General features: G+C 39.8%; 1 protein-coding gene and 1 long non-coding RNA gene across 9 annotated transcripts in view; one reads left to right on the forward strand and one right to left on the reverse strand.

The window, feature by feature from the left end:
- LOC101398916 (uncharacterized) overlaps positions 1-15,727 on the forward strand; it is a 148,046-nt gene that overhangs the window by 41,577 nt on the left and 90,742 nt on the right. The window lies entirely within an intron of this gene.
- The window catches only part of LOC101399703 (uncharacterized), a 31,540-nt gene that overhangs the window by 14,888 nt on the left and 925 nt on the right, over positions 1-15,727 (reverse strand). For 2 of the 8 annotated variants that reach the window (XR_015550205.1, XM_014796925.2), the window contains one exon: positions 11,907-13,634. The exons of 3 other annotated variants lie outside the window; for them this stretch is intronic. Coding sequence is in view for 3 of the 5 variants with exons in the window: in XM_014796925.2 (XP_014652411.2) it covers positions 11,907-12,096 (190 nt within the window). In the remaining 2 variants the exon portion in view is untranslated. Of the gene's footprint in view, positions 1-11,906; positions 13,635-15,727 lie in introns of those variants that run through there. 3 more of the 8 variants (XM_087425530.1, XM_087425534.1, XM_087425531.1) reach the window with 3 other exon arrangements.

Consider the following 15,727-nt stretch of genomic DNA (forward strand, 5'->3'; position numbering starts at 1 on the left):
TAATAGAATCCTCTTAGACTATTTACTGGCTGAACAAGGAGGGTTATGTGTGGTGGCCAATACCTCATGTTGTGCTTATATTAATAACTCCTAAATAAAATCAGGGAACAAGCTATCTAGCTACAGCAAACTTAGATCATCGTACTCCATTCTTGTCTGGGATAAACGACTGGTTTACTAACTTATTTCCCTGGATTCCCTCAGGTAACTGCTCAGTACAGGATGACCTCCTAAAGGGTGGACTAGTTCTGCCTGTATTACTAATTTTGACATATGCTGCTGTACAGCTCTGTCTAATGTGTATTACCAGATGTACTTCCTCCTTGTCAAAAGTGGGTACTAAGCAGTTCCCATTAAGGTGTCCAAGACACTTTCCAAAGGATACCCGAGAGTACTTTAAGAAACAGGTAAAATGTTTTCACTCTGACACCCCTATGATGCCCTAAGCCAGCAGGAAGTAGCCAGGCAGACTCCAACGGCCCTATTCCCAAAACCATCATATGACTATGATGAGAGTGGGGAACTGTAACTGCTAATCACATATTGCTCATCATTAACCTATAATGTAACCAGGCTATTACAGAAAGGCTACAGGGACATGTTTAAACATGTTTCAGCAGGTTCCCAAATATGACATGAAACTTTGCTGACACTGGAATGAATTATTTCTCAGGAACCAAAAAGGGATGAAGAGGCTGCCCAAGACCTAAACCCACTGTTAAGGAAGGAAATAGTGTCAGACCCTGTGGGCAGAAGAGAAGACGAGAAGTCTGGAGAAGAGATGCCAGAAAAAGCCCGACCCCCTCCCTATTCTTCCCTCCTCTCCATATAAGTGCCTCAAGACTTAGTGCTTGCTTAAGATGGTCTTTGGGACATGAGTCCACCATCTTCCGATTTTGTTAGATAACTGAATAAATCCCTTTGTTGACCACAGACTCGTCTTGCAATTGACTGGCATCAGGTTGTGGCTAGCAGAACCCCTTGCTCAGTTACAATTTCATTCTAGCTTGAGATTCCAAAATATCCCTGCATACTCAAGCAATCTCACACAAATACACACTACTGCCATCAAATGACAGAGGAGTCCTATCTCACCTAGAGCCACCAAAGGGGATTGTGAGCCATGCTGCCCATCAGGAAAGGCATAATGGTTTCATTTTACATGGAAGGAAATTTAAGCCCCAAAGAATGTGGCTCTTCATTTTTCAAGGCAATAGACCTGATGAATGAGATCATGCAGCAACTCTACCTAACGCATATATACCAGGAAGTGGACTTAGAGAACAGCCTTCTCTGGCCCACTTAAGCTCCTCCTAGATAAACCAGCAGCATGACTGCTCATGCCCAGACCAAAGGACTGTATATTGTGCAGGGAGAACCTAAAAGCTAAAATAGTATAATCTATTACAAGAGTATCAGTAATATCAATTGCCATTTACTGATGAACATCTGTGCCAGATGTCTCACCAGGAGTTTATAGCCCATTTATACATTTGGAACAACTTCAATATTTGCATCTAGTCTTTCAACTCTACATTGTGTATGATCTAAATACAATTCAAGTATATTTAATAAAAACAGTGTTCACTGAATTTAGAACACTTTGAATATAGATAATAAAGTAAAATATCTCATTTAAAAAAAAATTGATTAGAAGTGTAAGTAAATATTTTCATTATATACATGACCCGCACATTCTACAGGACGGCACTGGCTGAGACTGCTCCTGGGCATATGAAGGGAGGAAAAATGAAATACTTTATTAGGCCAACACTCTTGAGCTTCCCTTGATGAACGTTAGAGAAGTCTGAAGCTCTAGGCCTCCTTTTAAGTTCTTATTGCTGCCTTATTCCTTTATTCTTTCAGTAACTAATGAAGAAGTTATGTTACTGTGCTAGGCACTCAATTGAGAGCAGTACCATATACAAAAACTGTTCTAGATGTCAAAGATCCAACATTCCTTTTTTTTTTTTGTGAGGAAGATCAGCTCTGAGCCAACATCCATGCCAATCCTCCTCTTTTTTTGCTGAGGAAGACTGGCCCTGGGCTAACATTCGTTCCCATCTTCCTCCACTTTATACAGGATGCCGCCACAGCATGGCCTGACAAGCGGTGCATCGGTGTGTGCCCAGGATGTGAACCTGGGCCACCAGCAGCGGAGCGTGCGCACTTAGCCGCTATGCCATGGGGCTGGCCCCAGATCCAACACTCCTATTGGAGAATATAGATGACAATGTAATGAGAGATATGTCAATTCACAGTTAACATAGGAAAACAATCAAGCAGGTGAGAAAGTAATAAGTGTCCTACACACACACACACACACACACACACACAGAGAAAGCACACATATTCTACTGGTTCTCGAACAATAAAATGAAAGTAAAGGGGAAATAATCATTAGGACTTCCACATCTTCCCCTAAAAGATTAGAAAAAGTATGTGTGGGCTGGCCCCGTGGCTTAGAGGTTAAGCGCGCGCGCTCCGCTGTTGGCGGCCAGGGTTCGGATCCCGGGCGCGCACCGATGCATCAGCCATGCTGAGGCCGTGTCCCACATACAGCAACTAGAAGGATGTGCAACTATGACATACAACTATCTACTGGGGCTTTGGGGAAAAAGTAAATAAATAAATAAAATTATTAAAAAAAAAAGAAAAAGTATGTGAAAAGTTTTTAGAAAAGAACTCATAATACATTAAAGTATGGGAAGCCCCCACAGGTCTCGGTTGGAAACACTCAAATCAAACAGGTTTGTACTCTCCCCTTGCCTTGGGAAAGGGGCAAGACCACATCATACTTTCCCCAACATCTATTTTATGTGTCTCTTCAAGTGACCACCTTTTCGTTTTACTTATCAGTTCCATTTTCCACCCAACTGGCTTTTATATTTATTTATTTCTTCCATGGATTTCCTTCATGTTTCTTAAATTGTCTTTTAACATTCTGTATTTGAAAGTTATCTTCTTTTCGTTAAAAATCAATAAACTTTGGTGAGACATCAGCATCATGGTGGAGTGAGTTGTTTCCTTGGTCTCTCCCCTCCAAGTTACAAGCTGTATGATATCCACAGACCACCAAAAGACACTTTGCACAGCAGACCAGGACGCCTGAGAGTTCCATACATCTATACATCTGAATGTGGGTTGACTAAACTTCCTGGATGTGGTGGAAGCAGGGCATCAGTGGGGATCTCATCATCCCGAGACTGGAAGTTTCAGGAACTGTGGCCAAGCACCTCCAACCGGACACCCCAGGAACTGAGGTAACACACAAATGGAAGCCACGGCAATCCAGGCAGCCCACGCTGCTGCAGGAAGCCCTGCAGGCCCATGACCAGAGGCTCTGGGAAATATGATACCTGTAACCCAGCATCCTCCCCCTACCCTGGTAGCAGCGCCTCCAACACTGGCCCTTCCAGCAGCACGGGTTACATCAAGGACCCTGATACCCTAGAAGTGGCAGCGGCACCTGTGATCTGAGATTCCAGGAATCATGCCAGTGTTCAAGACCAGAGGCTGCAAGAGCTGCAGCAGCACTCATGGCTCAAGCCCTTCAGTTCCCCAAACACTAGCAGGCGGCACTCATGACCTGAGGTTTCAGAGCCACAGTGGTGTCCAGGAATCAGCCCTCAGTGGTGCTGCCCTGACACTGGCCCCGCCAGCAGCAGGTGCTGCATACAATACCCCTGGTCTCTGGTAGCAGTGGTGGTGCCTGTGACCTTCTGAAGTGCCAGGATGCACACAGGCACTGGAGACCAGAACTTAGGGAGCTGCAGTGGCACTCATGACCCAGGTACTACTTCCCTTGCAGTGCTGGCAGTACTGTACACGAACCTAGCCCCCTGGCAGCAGCACAACACTTGCAAACCCAGCATCCCCAGCAGCAGTGTTGCCAGCACACCCCAGATAACGCAAGAACAGCAGTAGAAGGGTTACCTGTGGCAGCAGTGCCCGAGCCTATCGAGAACCTGCAAAGAGCCAGACACAGTAACAACAGAGGCAAACGACCTCAGTCCTCCCCAGCTGCAGAGGCACATACTACTTCCGTCCCCTCATCCACAGCAACGGCACCTGCAGACCCAAAAAACCCAGACATGGTGGAGATGTCTGTGACCCCAGTTCCTGCCCCACTCTCCCTGTGCTCCCTGCCACAATGGGGGAAACCTCCAACCCAGGTGACCCCAGAAGCAGCAGAGGGGCTCACAGCCTGGTGACCCTGGGGGTGACACCAGCAACTGCAGCAACAGCATAGGCAGCCAGGAACCACAAACCTTGGAGGCACAAACAGCACAATGAGGACACTGATGACTCATGTGATAAGAGACAGCAGAGAGTGGAAAGCACAGGCTTTCAAATACAACCAGAAGCAGCTCAGAATCAAAATATACAAAGCTCACCCAAATACGAAAAATGTTTCCTACCCTAAATGCACCGGCAGAGGAACAACTCATTAAGCACCATGAAGGACAGTAACCCAGTAGCATAAAAACATGACACTTTTCCAGAAACCAAACAAGAATGCAATGTAACTCACAGAGAATTCAAGGTAGCTGTCATGAAGAAACACAACGACTTACAAGAACAGTCAGAAAGACAGTTCACTAGGCTCAGGAATAAAATTAATAAACAGAAGTAGTTCTTCACCAAAGATATTGAAACTCTAAAAAACAAACAGAAATTAGAGAGCTGAACAACACAATAAATGAGATTAAGAATAAAGTAGAAAGCATTGGAAATAGAGCAGATCATAAGAAAGAAAGAATTAGCAAGTATGAAGATAAAAATCTAGAAATGATATAGGCAGAAGAAGAGAGAGAACTAAGCCTTTTAAAAAATGAAGAAATTCTATGAGAAACAGCTGACTCAGAAAAAGCTACACAAGGATAATGGGTATTCCAAAAGGAGAAGAAAGGGAGAAAGGAGCAGAGAGCTTATTTAAAGAAATAATAGCTAAGAACTTCCCTAAGAAACTGGGGAAGGAACTGGAAATACAAGGATATGAAGCTAACAGAAGACTCAATTATCTCAACACAAAAAGACCTTCTCCAAGGCACACTACATTAAAACTGTCACAAGTCTACGACAAAGAAAAATTAAGGGCAGCCTGGGAGAAAAGAATAATTTACAAAAGGAAGCCCCATTAGGCTACAGTGGATTTCTCAGCGGAAACTCTATAGGCTAGGAGAGAATGGAATGATATATTCAAAATATGGAAAGATAAACATTGTGAGCCAAGAATACTCTATCCAGCAAAGTTCTTCTTCACAAGTGAAGGAGAAATAAATGCTATTCCAGACAAACAAAATGTGAGAGAGTTTATCACCACTAGACCTGCCTTACAAGAAATGTTGAAAGGAGCCCCGACACCTGAAACAAACAGGCAAAGGTATACAAAGCTTTGAGCAGGTGATAAAGACAGACAGAATCAGAAAATTGTAACTCGATATCACAAGAGGTTAGTAAACAATTATAACACACAGGCTAAAGGGAAAGAAAATATTAAAAATAACTATAAACACTTCAATTTGATCACAAACTCACAATACAAAAAGAGATAAATGGTGACAACAAAAATGAGAAGAGGAAAAGGAGGGAACTTACCTAGGCAAATGGAGATAAGATGCTATCAGTAGAAAAAGGACTATCTCATCTATGAGATCTTTTATACATACCTCATGATAACCAGAAAACAAAAATTCAGAGCAGTGTCAAAAACATGAAAAAATAGAAAACTGAGAAAGACATCACAGAAAACCACCAAACTGAAGTGGCAGACAGAAACACAAGGAAAAAGAAACAATGCAAATATAGAAAAACCAGGAAACAAAAGCGAAAATGGCAGTATTAAGCCTTCATATATCAATAATCACCCTAAATGGAAATAGACTGAATGCACCAATCAAATGACACACAGTGACTAGATGGATTAAAAAAAAAGACCCAACAATATGCTGCCTTCAGGCTCTAAAGACAAACACAAGCTGAGAGTGAAAGGACGGAAGATGATACTCCAAGCAAACAGCAATCAAAAAAAGCAGGTATAGCCATACTTATATCAAACAAAATAGACTTCAAGCCAAAAAGATAACAGGAGACAAAGAAGGACATTATATAATGATAACGGGGCCATTCCATCAAGAAGACAAAACTTTTATTAATATATATGCACCTAACATAGGGGTACCAAAGTATACAAAGCAGCCATTAACAGACCTAAAGGGACACAATAATAGGGGACTACAATACCCCACTAACATCAGTGGATAGATCACCCAGACAGTCAACAAGAATGGCCTCACATGAAACTCTAGACCAGATGGACCTGATAGACATATATAGAACATTCCATCCAAAAGCAGAATACACCTTCTTCTTGAGTGCATATGGAACATTCTCAAAGATAGACTATATGCTGGGACACAAAACAAGTCTCAATAAATTTAAGAAGACTGAAATCATATCAAGCATCTTTTCTGACCACAATGGTATGAAACTAGAAATCAACTACAAGAAGAAAGCTGGAAAAGTCACAAATATGTGGAGACTAGATAACAGGCTACTGACCAACTATTGGATCAATGAAAAAAACAATGGAGAAATCAAAAAATAACTGGAGACAAAAGAAAATGAAAACACAACATACCAAAACCTATGAGATACAGCAAGACCAGTACTGATAGGGAAGTTTATAGCAATACACACCTACATCAAGAAACAAGACAAACATCAAATAAACAATCTAACACTGCACCTAAAAGAACTAGAAAAAGAAGAAACGAGGCCCCAAGTCAGTAGAAGGAAGGAAATAATAAAAATCAGGGCAGAAATAAATGAGAGACTAAGAAGACAACAGAAAAGATCAATAACACTTAGAGCTGGTTCTTTAAAAAGATAAACAAAATTGACAAACCCTTAGCTAGACTCACTACAAAAAAAAAGGGAGAAGGCTCAAATAAAACCACAAACGAAAGAGGAGAAATTACAACAGATACCACAGAAATACAAAAGATTATAAGAAAATACCATGAAAAGCTATATGACAACAAATAGGATAACCCAGAAGAAACCGATAAATTTTTAGAACCATACAACCTCCCAAATTGAATCAAGAAGAAACAGAATCTGAATAGACCTATCACAACTAAAGAGAGTGAAGCAGTCATCAAAAACCTCCCCAAAAACAAAAGTCTAGGACCAGACGGCTTCTCTGGTGAATTCTCCCAAACATTCAAAGAAGCTTTAATACCTATCCTTCTCAAACCTTAGCAAAAATTGAAGAAAGTGGGAAGATTCCTATCTCATTTTACAAGGCCAACATTACCTGATATCAAAACCAGCCAAGGACAACACAAAAAAGGAAAATTACAGACCAATATCACTGATGAACATTGCTGCAAAAATCCTCAACAAAATATCAGCAAATTGAAAACATTACATTAAAAGGATCATACACCACGATCAAGTGGGATTTATGTCAGTGACACAAGGATGATTCAACACCCACAAATCAACCAATGCCATATACCACATGAACAAAATGAAGAACAAAAATCACACGAGCATCTCAATAGATGCAGAGAAATCATTTGACAAGATTCAACCTCTACTCGTGATAAAAAGTTTCAACAAAATAGGTATAGAAGGAAAGTACCTCAACATAATAAAGGCCATATACAACCAACACACAGCCATCACCATATTTAACAGTGAAAAATAAAACTATTCCTCTGCAAACAGGAACAAGAGAAGGACGCCCACTCTCACCATGCTTATTGAACCTAACAGTGAAAGTCTTAGCCAGAGAAATTAGGCAAGGAAAAGAAGGGATCCAATTGAAAAGGAAGAAGTAAAACTGTCCATATTTGCAGATGACATGATTGTATACAGAGAAAACCCCAAAGAATCCACTAAGAAACTATTAGAAACAATGAAAGAACACAGTAATGTTACAGGGTACAAAATCAACATACAAAAATCAGATGCATTTGTATACACTAACAACCACCTAGCAGAAAGAGAAATCAAGAATACAATCCCAACAAAAAGAATACCTAGGAATAAATTTAACCAAGGACGTGAAAAACAAGCACACTGAAAGCTGTAAGACATTGTTGAAAGAAATTGAAGAAGACATAAAGAAATGCAAAGATATTCCATGCTCATGGATTGGAAAAATTAACATAGTTAAAACGTCCACATTACCCAAAGCAATCTACACATTCAATGCAATCCCAATCAGAACCTCAACGGCATTCTTCACAGAAATAGAACACAGAATCCTAAAATTTATATGGGAAAACAAAGGACCTGGAAGAGTCAAAGCAATCCTGAGAAAAAAGAACAAAGCTGGAAGTATCACACTCCCTGATTTCAAAATCTACCACAAAGCCAAGAGTAACCCAAACAGCACTGTACTGGCAGAAAAACAGACACACAGATCAATGGAACAGAACTGAGAGCTCAGAAATGAAACCACACATCTATGGATAGCTCATCTCTGACGAAGGAGCAAAGAATATACAATGGAGAAAGGAAAGACTCTTCAACAAATGGTGCTGGGAAAAGTGGGCAGCCATGTGCAAAAGAGAATGAAAATAGACCATAATCTTACACCATACACAACAATTAACTCAAAATGGATTCAAGATTTAAATGTAAGACCTGAAACAATAAAATTCCTAGAAGAAAACATAGGCAGTATGCTCTTGGATACCAGTCTTAGCAGTATCTTTTTGAAAACCATGTCTACTTAGTGAAGGGAAACAAAAGAAAAAATAAACAAATGAGACTACTTCAGGCTAAAAAGCTTCTGCATGGCAAAGAAAACCATCAACAAAATGCAAAGACAACCTACCAACTGGGAGAAAATATTTACAAATCATATATTGGACAAAGGGTTAATCTCCAAAATATATCAAAAACTCATACCACTAAACAACAAAAAAATGCACAACCTGATCAGAAAATGGGCAGAGGATGTGAACAGACATTTTTCCAAAGAAGATATACAGACGGCCAACAGGCACGTGAAAAGATGTTCAACATCACTAATTATTAGGGAAATGCAATTTAAAATTACGAGATATCACCACACAACCCTCAGAATGGCTATAATTAACAAGACAAGAATTAACAAGTGTTGGAGAGGATGTGGAGAGAAGGGAACTCTCATACACTGCTGGTGAGATTGCAAACTGGTGCAGCTACTATGGAAAACAGTATGGAGATTTTTCAAAAAATTAAAAATAGAAATACCATATGATCCAGCTATTCCACTACTGGGTATTTATCCAAAAACATGAAATTACTAATTCAAAAAGACATATGGATCTCTATGTTCACTGCAACATTATTTATTTACTACAGCCAAGACTTGGAAGTAACCCAAGTGCCTATCAACAGATAAATGGAGAAGGCAGATGTGGTATATACATACAATGGAATACTACTCAGCCATAAAAAATACAAAATTGTGCCATTGGCAACAACGTGGCTGGACCTTCAAGGTATTATGCTAAGCGAAATAAGTCAGACACAGAAAGACAAATACCACATGATTTCAGTCAGATGTGGAAAATAAACACACACATTGATAATGAGAACAGATCGGCAGTTACCTGAGGGGAAGGTGAGAGGAAGGCGAAAGGGGTAAAGGGGCACATATGTTTGGTGATGGACAAAACCTAGACTATTGGTGGTGAATACAATGCAGTCTATACAAAAGCTGAAATAATGTACATCCCAAATTTACACATTATAAGCTAATATGATCTTAATAAAATAACTCAAAAAACACGGGCAGAGGATACGAATAGATATTTTCCAAAGAGGATATACAGTTAGCCAATAGGCACATGAAAAGATGTTCAACATCACTAACAATTAGGGAAATGCAAATCAAAACAACAATGAGTTATCACCTCACATCCACCATAATGTCTATTATTGGGTTGGCCAGGTGGTGTAGTGGTTAAGTTCATGCGCTCTGCTTTGGCGGCCCAGGGTTTGCAGGTTCGGATCCCAGGCACGGACCTACTCACTGCTCATCAAGCCATGCTGTGGCAGCATCCCATACATAAAGTAGAGGAAGACTGGCACATATGTTAGCTCAGCGACCATCTTCCTCAAGCAAAAAGAGGAGGATTGGCAACAGATGTTAGCTCGGGGCCAATCTCTCTCACCAAAAAAAAAAAAAAAAAAAAGAATGTCTATTATTAAAAACACAAAATATAACAAGTGTTGGAGAGCATGTGGAGAAAAGGAACCCTCATACCTTGCTGCTGGGAAGGTAAACTGGAGCAGCTACTGTGGAAAAAAGTATGGAGATTTCTCGAAAAATTAAAAACAGAAATACCATATGATCCAGCTATTACACTTCTGGGTATTTCTCCACAGAACATGACAACACTAATTCAAAAAGATATACGCACCCCTATGTTCTTGCAGCACCATACACAATAGCCAAGACATGGAAACAACCCAAGCGCCCATCAAAAGACGAATAGAAAAAGAAGTAGTGCGTATATATACAATAGAATACTACCAGCCATAAGAGAAGACGAAATCTTCCATGTGCAAATAGGTGGATGAACTTTGAGGGTAGTATGCTAAGTGAAATAAGTTAGATGGAGAAAGAAAATTACTGTATGACCTCACTTATATGTGGAAGATAAACACACACATACATGTGGACAACAGACTGGTGGTTATCAGAGGGGAAGGGGGTGGGGAGAGGGCGAAAGGAGTGAAGTGGCACATGTGTATGGCGATGGATGGCAACTAGACTTTTGGCGGTGAACATGATGCAGTCTATACAAAAATCGAAATATAATAATGTACACCAGAAATTTATATGTTATAAGTCAATGTGACCTCAATTAAAAAACAAAAAATAACCTTTAATAAATCAAACACAGCCCAAGAGGCCAAATGCTGACCTACAAAATGGTATTTGAATGATGACAACCACTGAAAGTCCCACAAATGTTTATTTATGAACCAATATCACCCTCACAATCCCACAGTCCTTATTCTACACTTCAGAAGACTAAAACCAGAAACACATACGGTCACAAAAAAATGTCTAGACTCACAGTATAACTCAAGAGGCCCAAGAATCTGTTTAGCCAGGAGGTGCCTACAAAGAATGTTTTCCTTTCCTTTTTATTTTATAATTGATGTAATTAATTTACAATTAAATACACACCTTAAGTATTTAGTGGCTGAGTTCTGACAGTTGCAAATACTTGTGGAATCACCAGACTAAACAAGATACACAACATAGGGATCTCCCTAAACCCTTCTTGCTGCTTCCAATCCATTCCTTCCCCCTCTCTCCCAGAGGACTAATTTCTGAGTTCAATCAGTTACTAGACACACTATTCTGCATATGTACACTAGGCAGTTGACATAGCATTTCCAAAGTATATCCTAATTGATTTTTCCTCTATTGTTTAGTTTAACAATATGGGCAAAATATATTAAAATCTCCCACTAGAATTGGGGACTTGTCTACTTCTACTCTGTCAAGCAACGCTTTATAAATTTGCCACAATATTATTGAGTGGATATACATTTCAATTTTTATATTTTTGGAGAAACAGAATCGTATATCATAATGACCTCTGTAGCTGTACTACAGCTTTTTGAACAATGTTGTCTCACATTAGGACCAGCTTGTTTTGGAGGTTTCTTTGCATCTCATGGGCAGCATCTTGTCTGTTTTGGATGCCAATGTTTGCCAGTACAAAGAGTGGCACAGAGCCTGGCTCACTGAAGGCACCCAGTGGTTGGTGATGGACAGACAATGGAGATCCTTCACACTACTCTTCATGTGTACCTAGGTTATAGCTAAATAGCTATTCATAACACAATATATCTCAGTTTTCAGAAATATATTTACTTACTTGAGAATGTGAGGGTGGGAAGAACGCCGTCTTCTTCTGTGCACTCATCCACCAGCCTCAGCTTCTCTGCACACCAGTCAGTTCTTTCCCGTGGCCTCTTTATATGGATACATAGCGCTCTAGGTCTTGCGGCCATACTGGCACCTGATTCCCTTTCCCCATCTACCCACCAGTAATGACTTGTCTGCATCCAGAGGGTTGCTTACCACCTGCACAGCGACTGTTGACTACCTCTGGTTCTGGCAACCTAGTGAACTGCTTCACCATCCAATGGGCTGCCATGATACCTTCTCCAACAAGGTCTGAAGTCCAGCTTGGGGAGAGGGCCCCCTACAAGTTTGAGTTTCCTTAGGGACTCTCCATCAACTTGAGGACATCTGTTACAATACTCCTTACATCTTTATATTACACTTCTCTTGTTTACATCAAAGTGTGATTTCTGTCTCTCGATTTCATGCAGACTCACACACAATTGAGAACAGTGATCCCTAGAGACAAACGAGTAAAGAAGAGATTTGGGGATATGTTTAGTCAAGCCTTTGGACCTGAACAAGAGCTGAGCTCCTTGCCAATAGGAAAGACATTCTCAGAATCACATATCTGCACATCCTCACCAGCTTTATCTTCAGTATCCTCATCAACTGTTTCACTATGGCACAGCTGGCTCACTGGGACACCCAAGTGGTAAACAGAGACAGTAACATGGATACTACCAAGCCACACGGACCCTTCAGTGTTTTCTGGCAACTCGCATTATTAAAGGAGTCTTCTGGTCCTTTACCTGCAGAGTGATTCTAGCCCCCTAGATGCATCAGTGTTTATAAAATGTCAAACAGGAGGGGTTACTCTGGATGTTCAGTCAGGGAATCAAAGGCCTAATGTGGGTAGGAGAAGGAATCTCCAGGTGGACTACAAAACCACTATATGTTTATTAATATAAACATTTGCTAAGACTGATAATAACACAAGTGATTTACTGATTCTGATTAATTCCTTGAATGAATGTGCTATTCATAAAATTAAAACACATTCATACTTTCTCCTATTTTTTCTTGATTCACATCATTTGAACAGACATCACCTATTTTTCCTGTCAGGTACACAGTGAAGATTAGAATCCTCCCTCAGCATTTTTCCAACCAAATAAAAGGTCTCTACTGTCAAATCTGGGAGTAACCCTTGATGCTCTCCCCTCTCTCACCCTAGAAATGAAATCAACCAAATACAGAACACTTTCCCCATCTCCTACTCCCATCTCTTCCAACATGGCTAATTCCTATGCCTTGTCTTTTTATGACTTAAATATTTATCAACTCTCTTACCTTCACCTACTCCCATATAAAGAGAGAGAAAATAATAACGTCCTCTACTTTACCTACAGAGCCCTAACCAATTTCTAACAATACATTCATTCTCTTGGATAGATGTCAGCCTCCTCCAATAGTTTACAAGTGTCCTAAGAACAGTCTGGGGTTGAATTTTTTCACTAAGCGCTAACCAAACATTCAAGTATTCGTTAGGTGGGGGTACAGCCTCTAATAAAGGAAAAGATGAAGGAAATGTCTAGATTCTTTCACTTTTACCTTCTACAAAACTCTCAGATCATTTCATTTTCTTTTCCATAACAATTATCCACGTTTAGGTCCCGTGATCATGTTTTCAAATTTATTCATCATGAGATTCTATCTTGACTCCATGCCTTCACTCTCCTCTTTCCTGAAGTCCACTCTGAAAGCAGGAGTTAATGGGTTCTATTTAAGTTGCAATGGATTCAAATCACTCTCCTGCTAAAACATCTCAGAAGTTTCCATGGCCTTAGAATACTGTCCAGAGCATTTCATTCCATTGGTCCTGTCCCTGCTCTCCACTCTATCTCCCTCCACTCTGTTCTGCTTCTGCCAATCCTCTTCCCTCAGTTTAAGAAATACACCAAGGTCTCAACTATGCTGGATTTTGCTCATCAAGTTCCCTGCACCTGAAATATTCTCACCCACTCTAGAAATCCTCACAATAGCTCAAAGACCTGACTAGGTCAATCCTACTCAGGCTTTGCCTCACAACTTAGGTATCAATCCCTCTCGATACATATTACCACCTCATATAAAGCCATTCTGATGTCCATATCACAAACTTGCCAGTATTCATTTACTATCTGTATTACAAAAACAGATCAGAAGCCCCATGGTGGCAGTACTATGTCCATTTTGATGGCCATTGTTTCTCTGTCCACGGTACAGATCCTAGCTCATTAAAGGAATTCAACAACCACTTGTGGATTGAATTGCCATTCCCAACAAGAATGTTACAATATAGTATGCAGAAATAAAAGGAACACAGAAATGGAATTATTACCTAAAAATCATGTAAGACACATAAAATGCCTGTGTAGAATATATTATAAACCAAAACACTGCACTTCTGAAAAATTATTTGAATATTTTTAATCAGGATGAAAGTGGACAGGATAGTCTTTTGGAAAACAAGTGCCTTGAGGTTAAAACTAAAATTAGTTCCTTATGTTTCTCCATATTTTTAGACATGTTTTTAAAAAGTTCATTCAGAAACTACCAAATGGCACAAGACCTGTAGAAGGAAATTTATAATCTCCAGCAAAAGTAAATGCATATTTGCTCTTTGACCTAGAAAAACAACCTGAGAAGCTTACCCTGAAAATACACCCCCATAAATGTGAGACAACACATACAGAAGTTTACTCACTGCAGGTGATTAGCAGATGCTAAGACAATTGTTAGAAAGGTTGTTGGGGAACAAGATATTCTGAGTATCAAAATATGACCCCACATAGGACTTTTTCATTCACAAGGAAAAGTCTACCTTTAAAACAGAGCGCTCTGCTGATCACTACCTTAAGCAAGTAATCAAAGTTAAAATCACTGAGGGATGGCATAAATTTCTGTCTTCCCTGTGGAATGCAATTTGATGTACACATCACCTACAACATCATTGAAATGGTCTTTTGAAGCCTCTACGCCAGGAGTTGGCGCACTGTGGTCACAAGCCTGTTTATGTAAATAAAGCTTTGTTGGAACACAGCTATGCGCATTTGCTTACTTAGGTCTATGGCTGCCTGCCCACCACAAAGGCAGAGCTGAGTAATTCTGACACCTTACGGCCTGCAAAGCATCAAGGACTTACTATCTGGACTTTTTCAGATAAAAACTTCGCCAGCCTCTGCTCTGGACCCAATTACCAGTTGACAAGAAACACAAGAAATAGAGGAAACATTTAAACACACCACGAATATAAAATTTGAAATCTCAAAATGTGTGATTCTCCAGAGTCAATTCAATGGACAAACAATAACAACTAAGCTAGGTTAAAGATTAAAAGACGTAAACAACTGCCATATATAAACCCTGACTGAGTCCTAGATCCAAAAACATATTTCAGAACATTGTGTAGAATTTTATTTTTTACAGAGACTGCATATTTGATGACGTTATTCTTTTTAACTTTCTTGGGTGAAGTAATAGCATTGTGGTTTTAATAGGATAATGTCTTTATCTTTGGGAGATTGATTACCAAGTATTTAAAGGTCAAGTATCATGTCTGCAATTTATTTTCAACTTACTTTCAAATAGTTACCATAAAACGTATTTATCTATGGAGAGAGCAAACATGCAAAATGCTAAAAAGGGGTGAAGCTACTACAATAAATACGCACAGTACTGGATGTTCAAATTTTCTGTAGGTTTAAGATTTTAGAAAAGAAAAACGTGGGGGAAAAACACACAGTTCAAACACCCTGTTAACGGTAAACTGAATTATTCTAGAACTATTGTCATAAAGTTTCCGTCTTC

The sequence above is a fragment of the Ceratotherium simum genome, chromosome 39, assembly GCF_057802395.1.
Source record: "Ceratotherium simum simum isolate JZ-2026a chromosome 39, ASM5780239v1, whole genome shotgun sequence".
Taxonomy (NCBI): domain Eukaryota; kingdom Metazoa; phylum Chordata; class Mammalia; order Perissodactyla; family Rhinocerotidae; genus Ceratotherium; species Ceratotherium simum.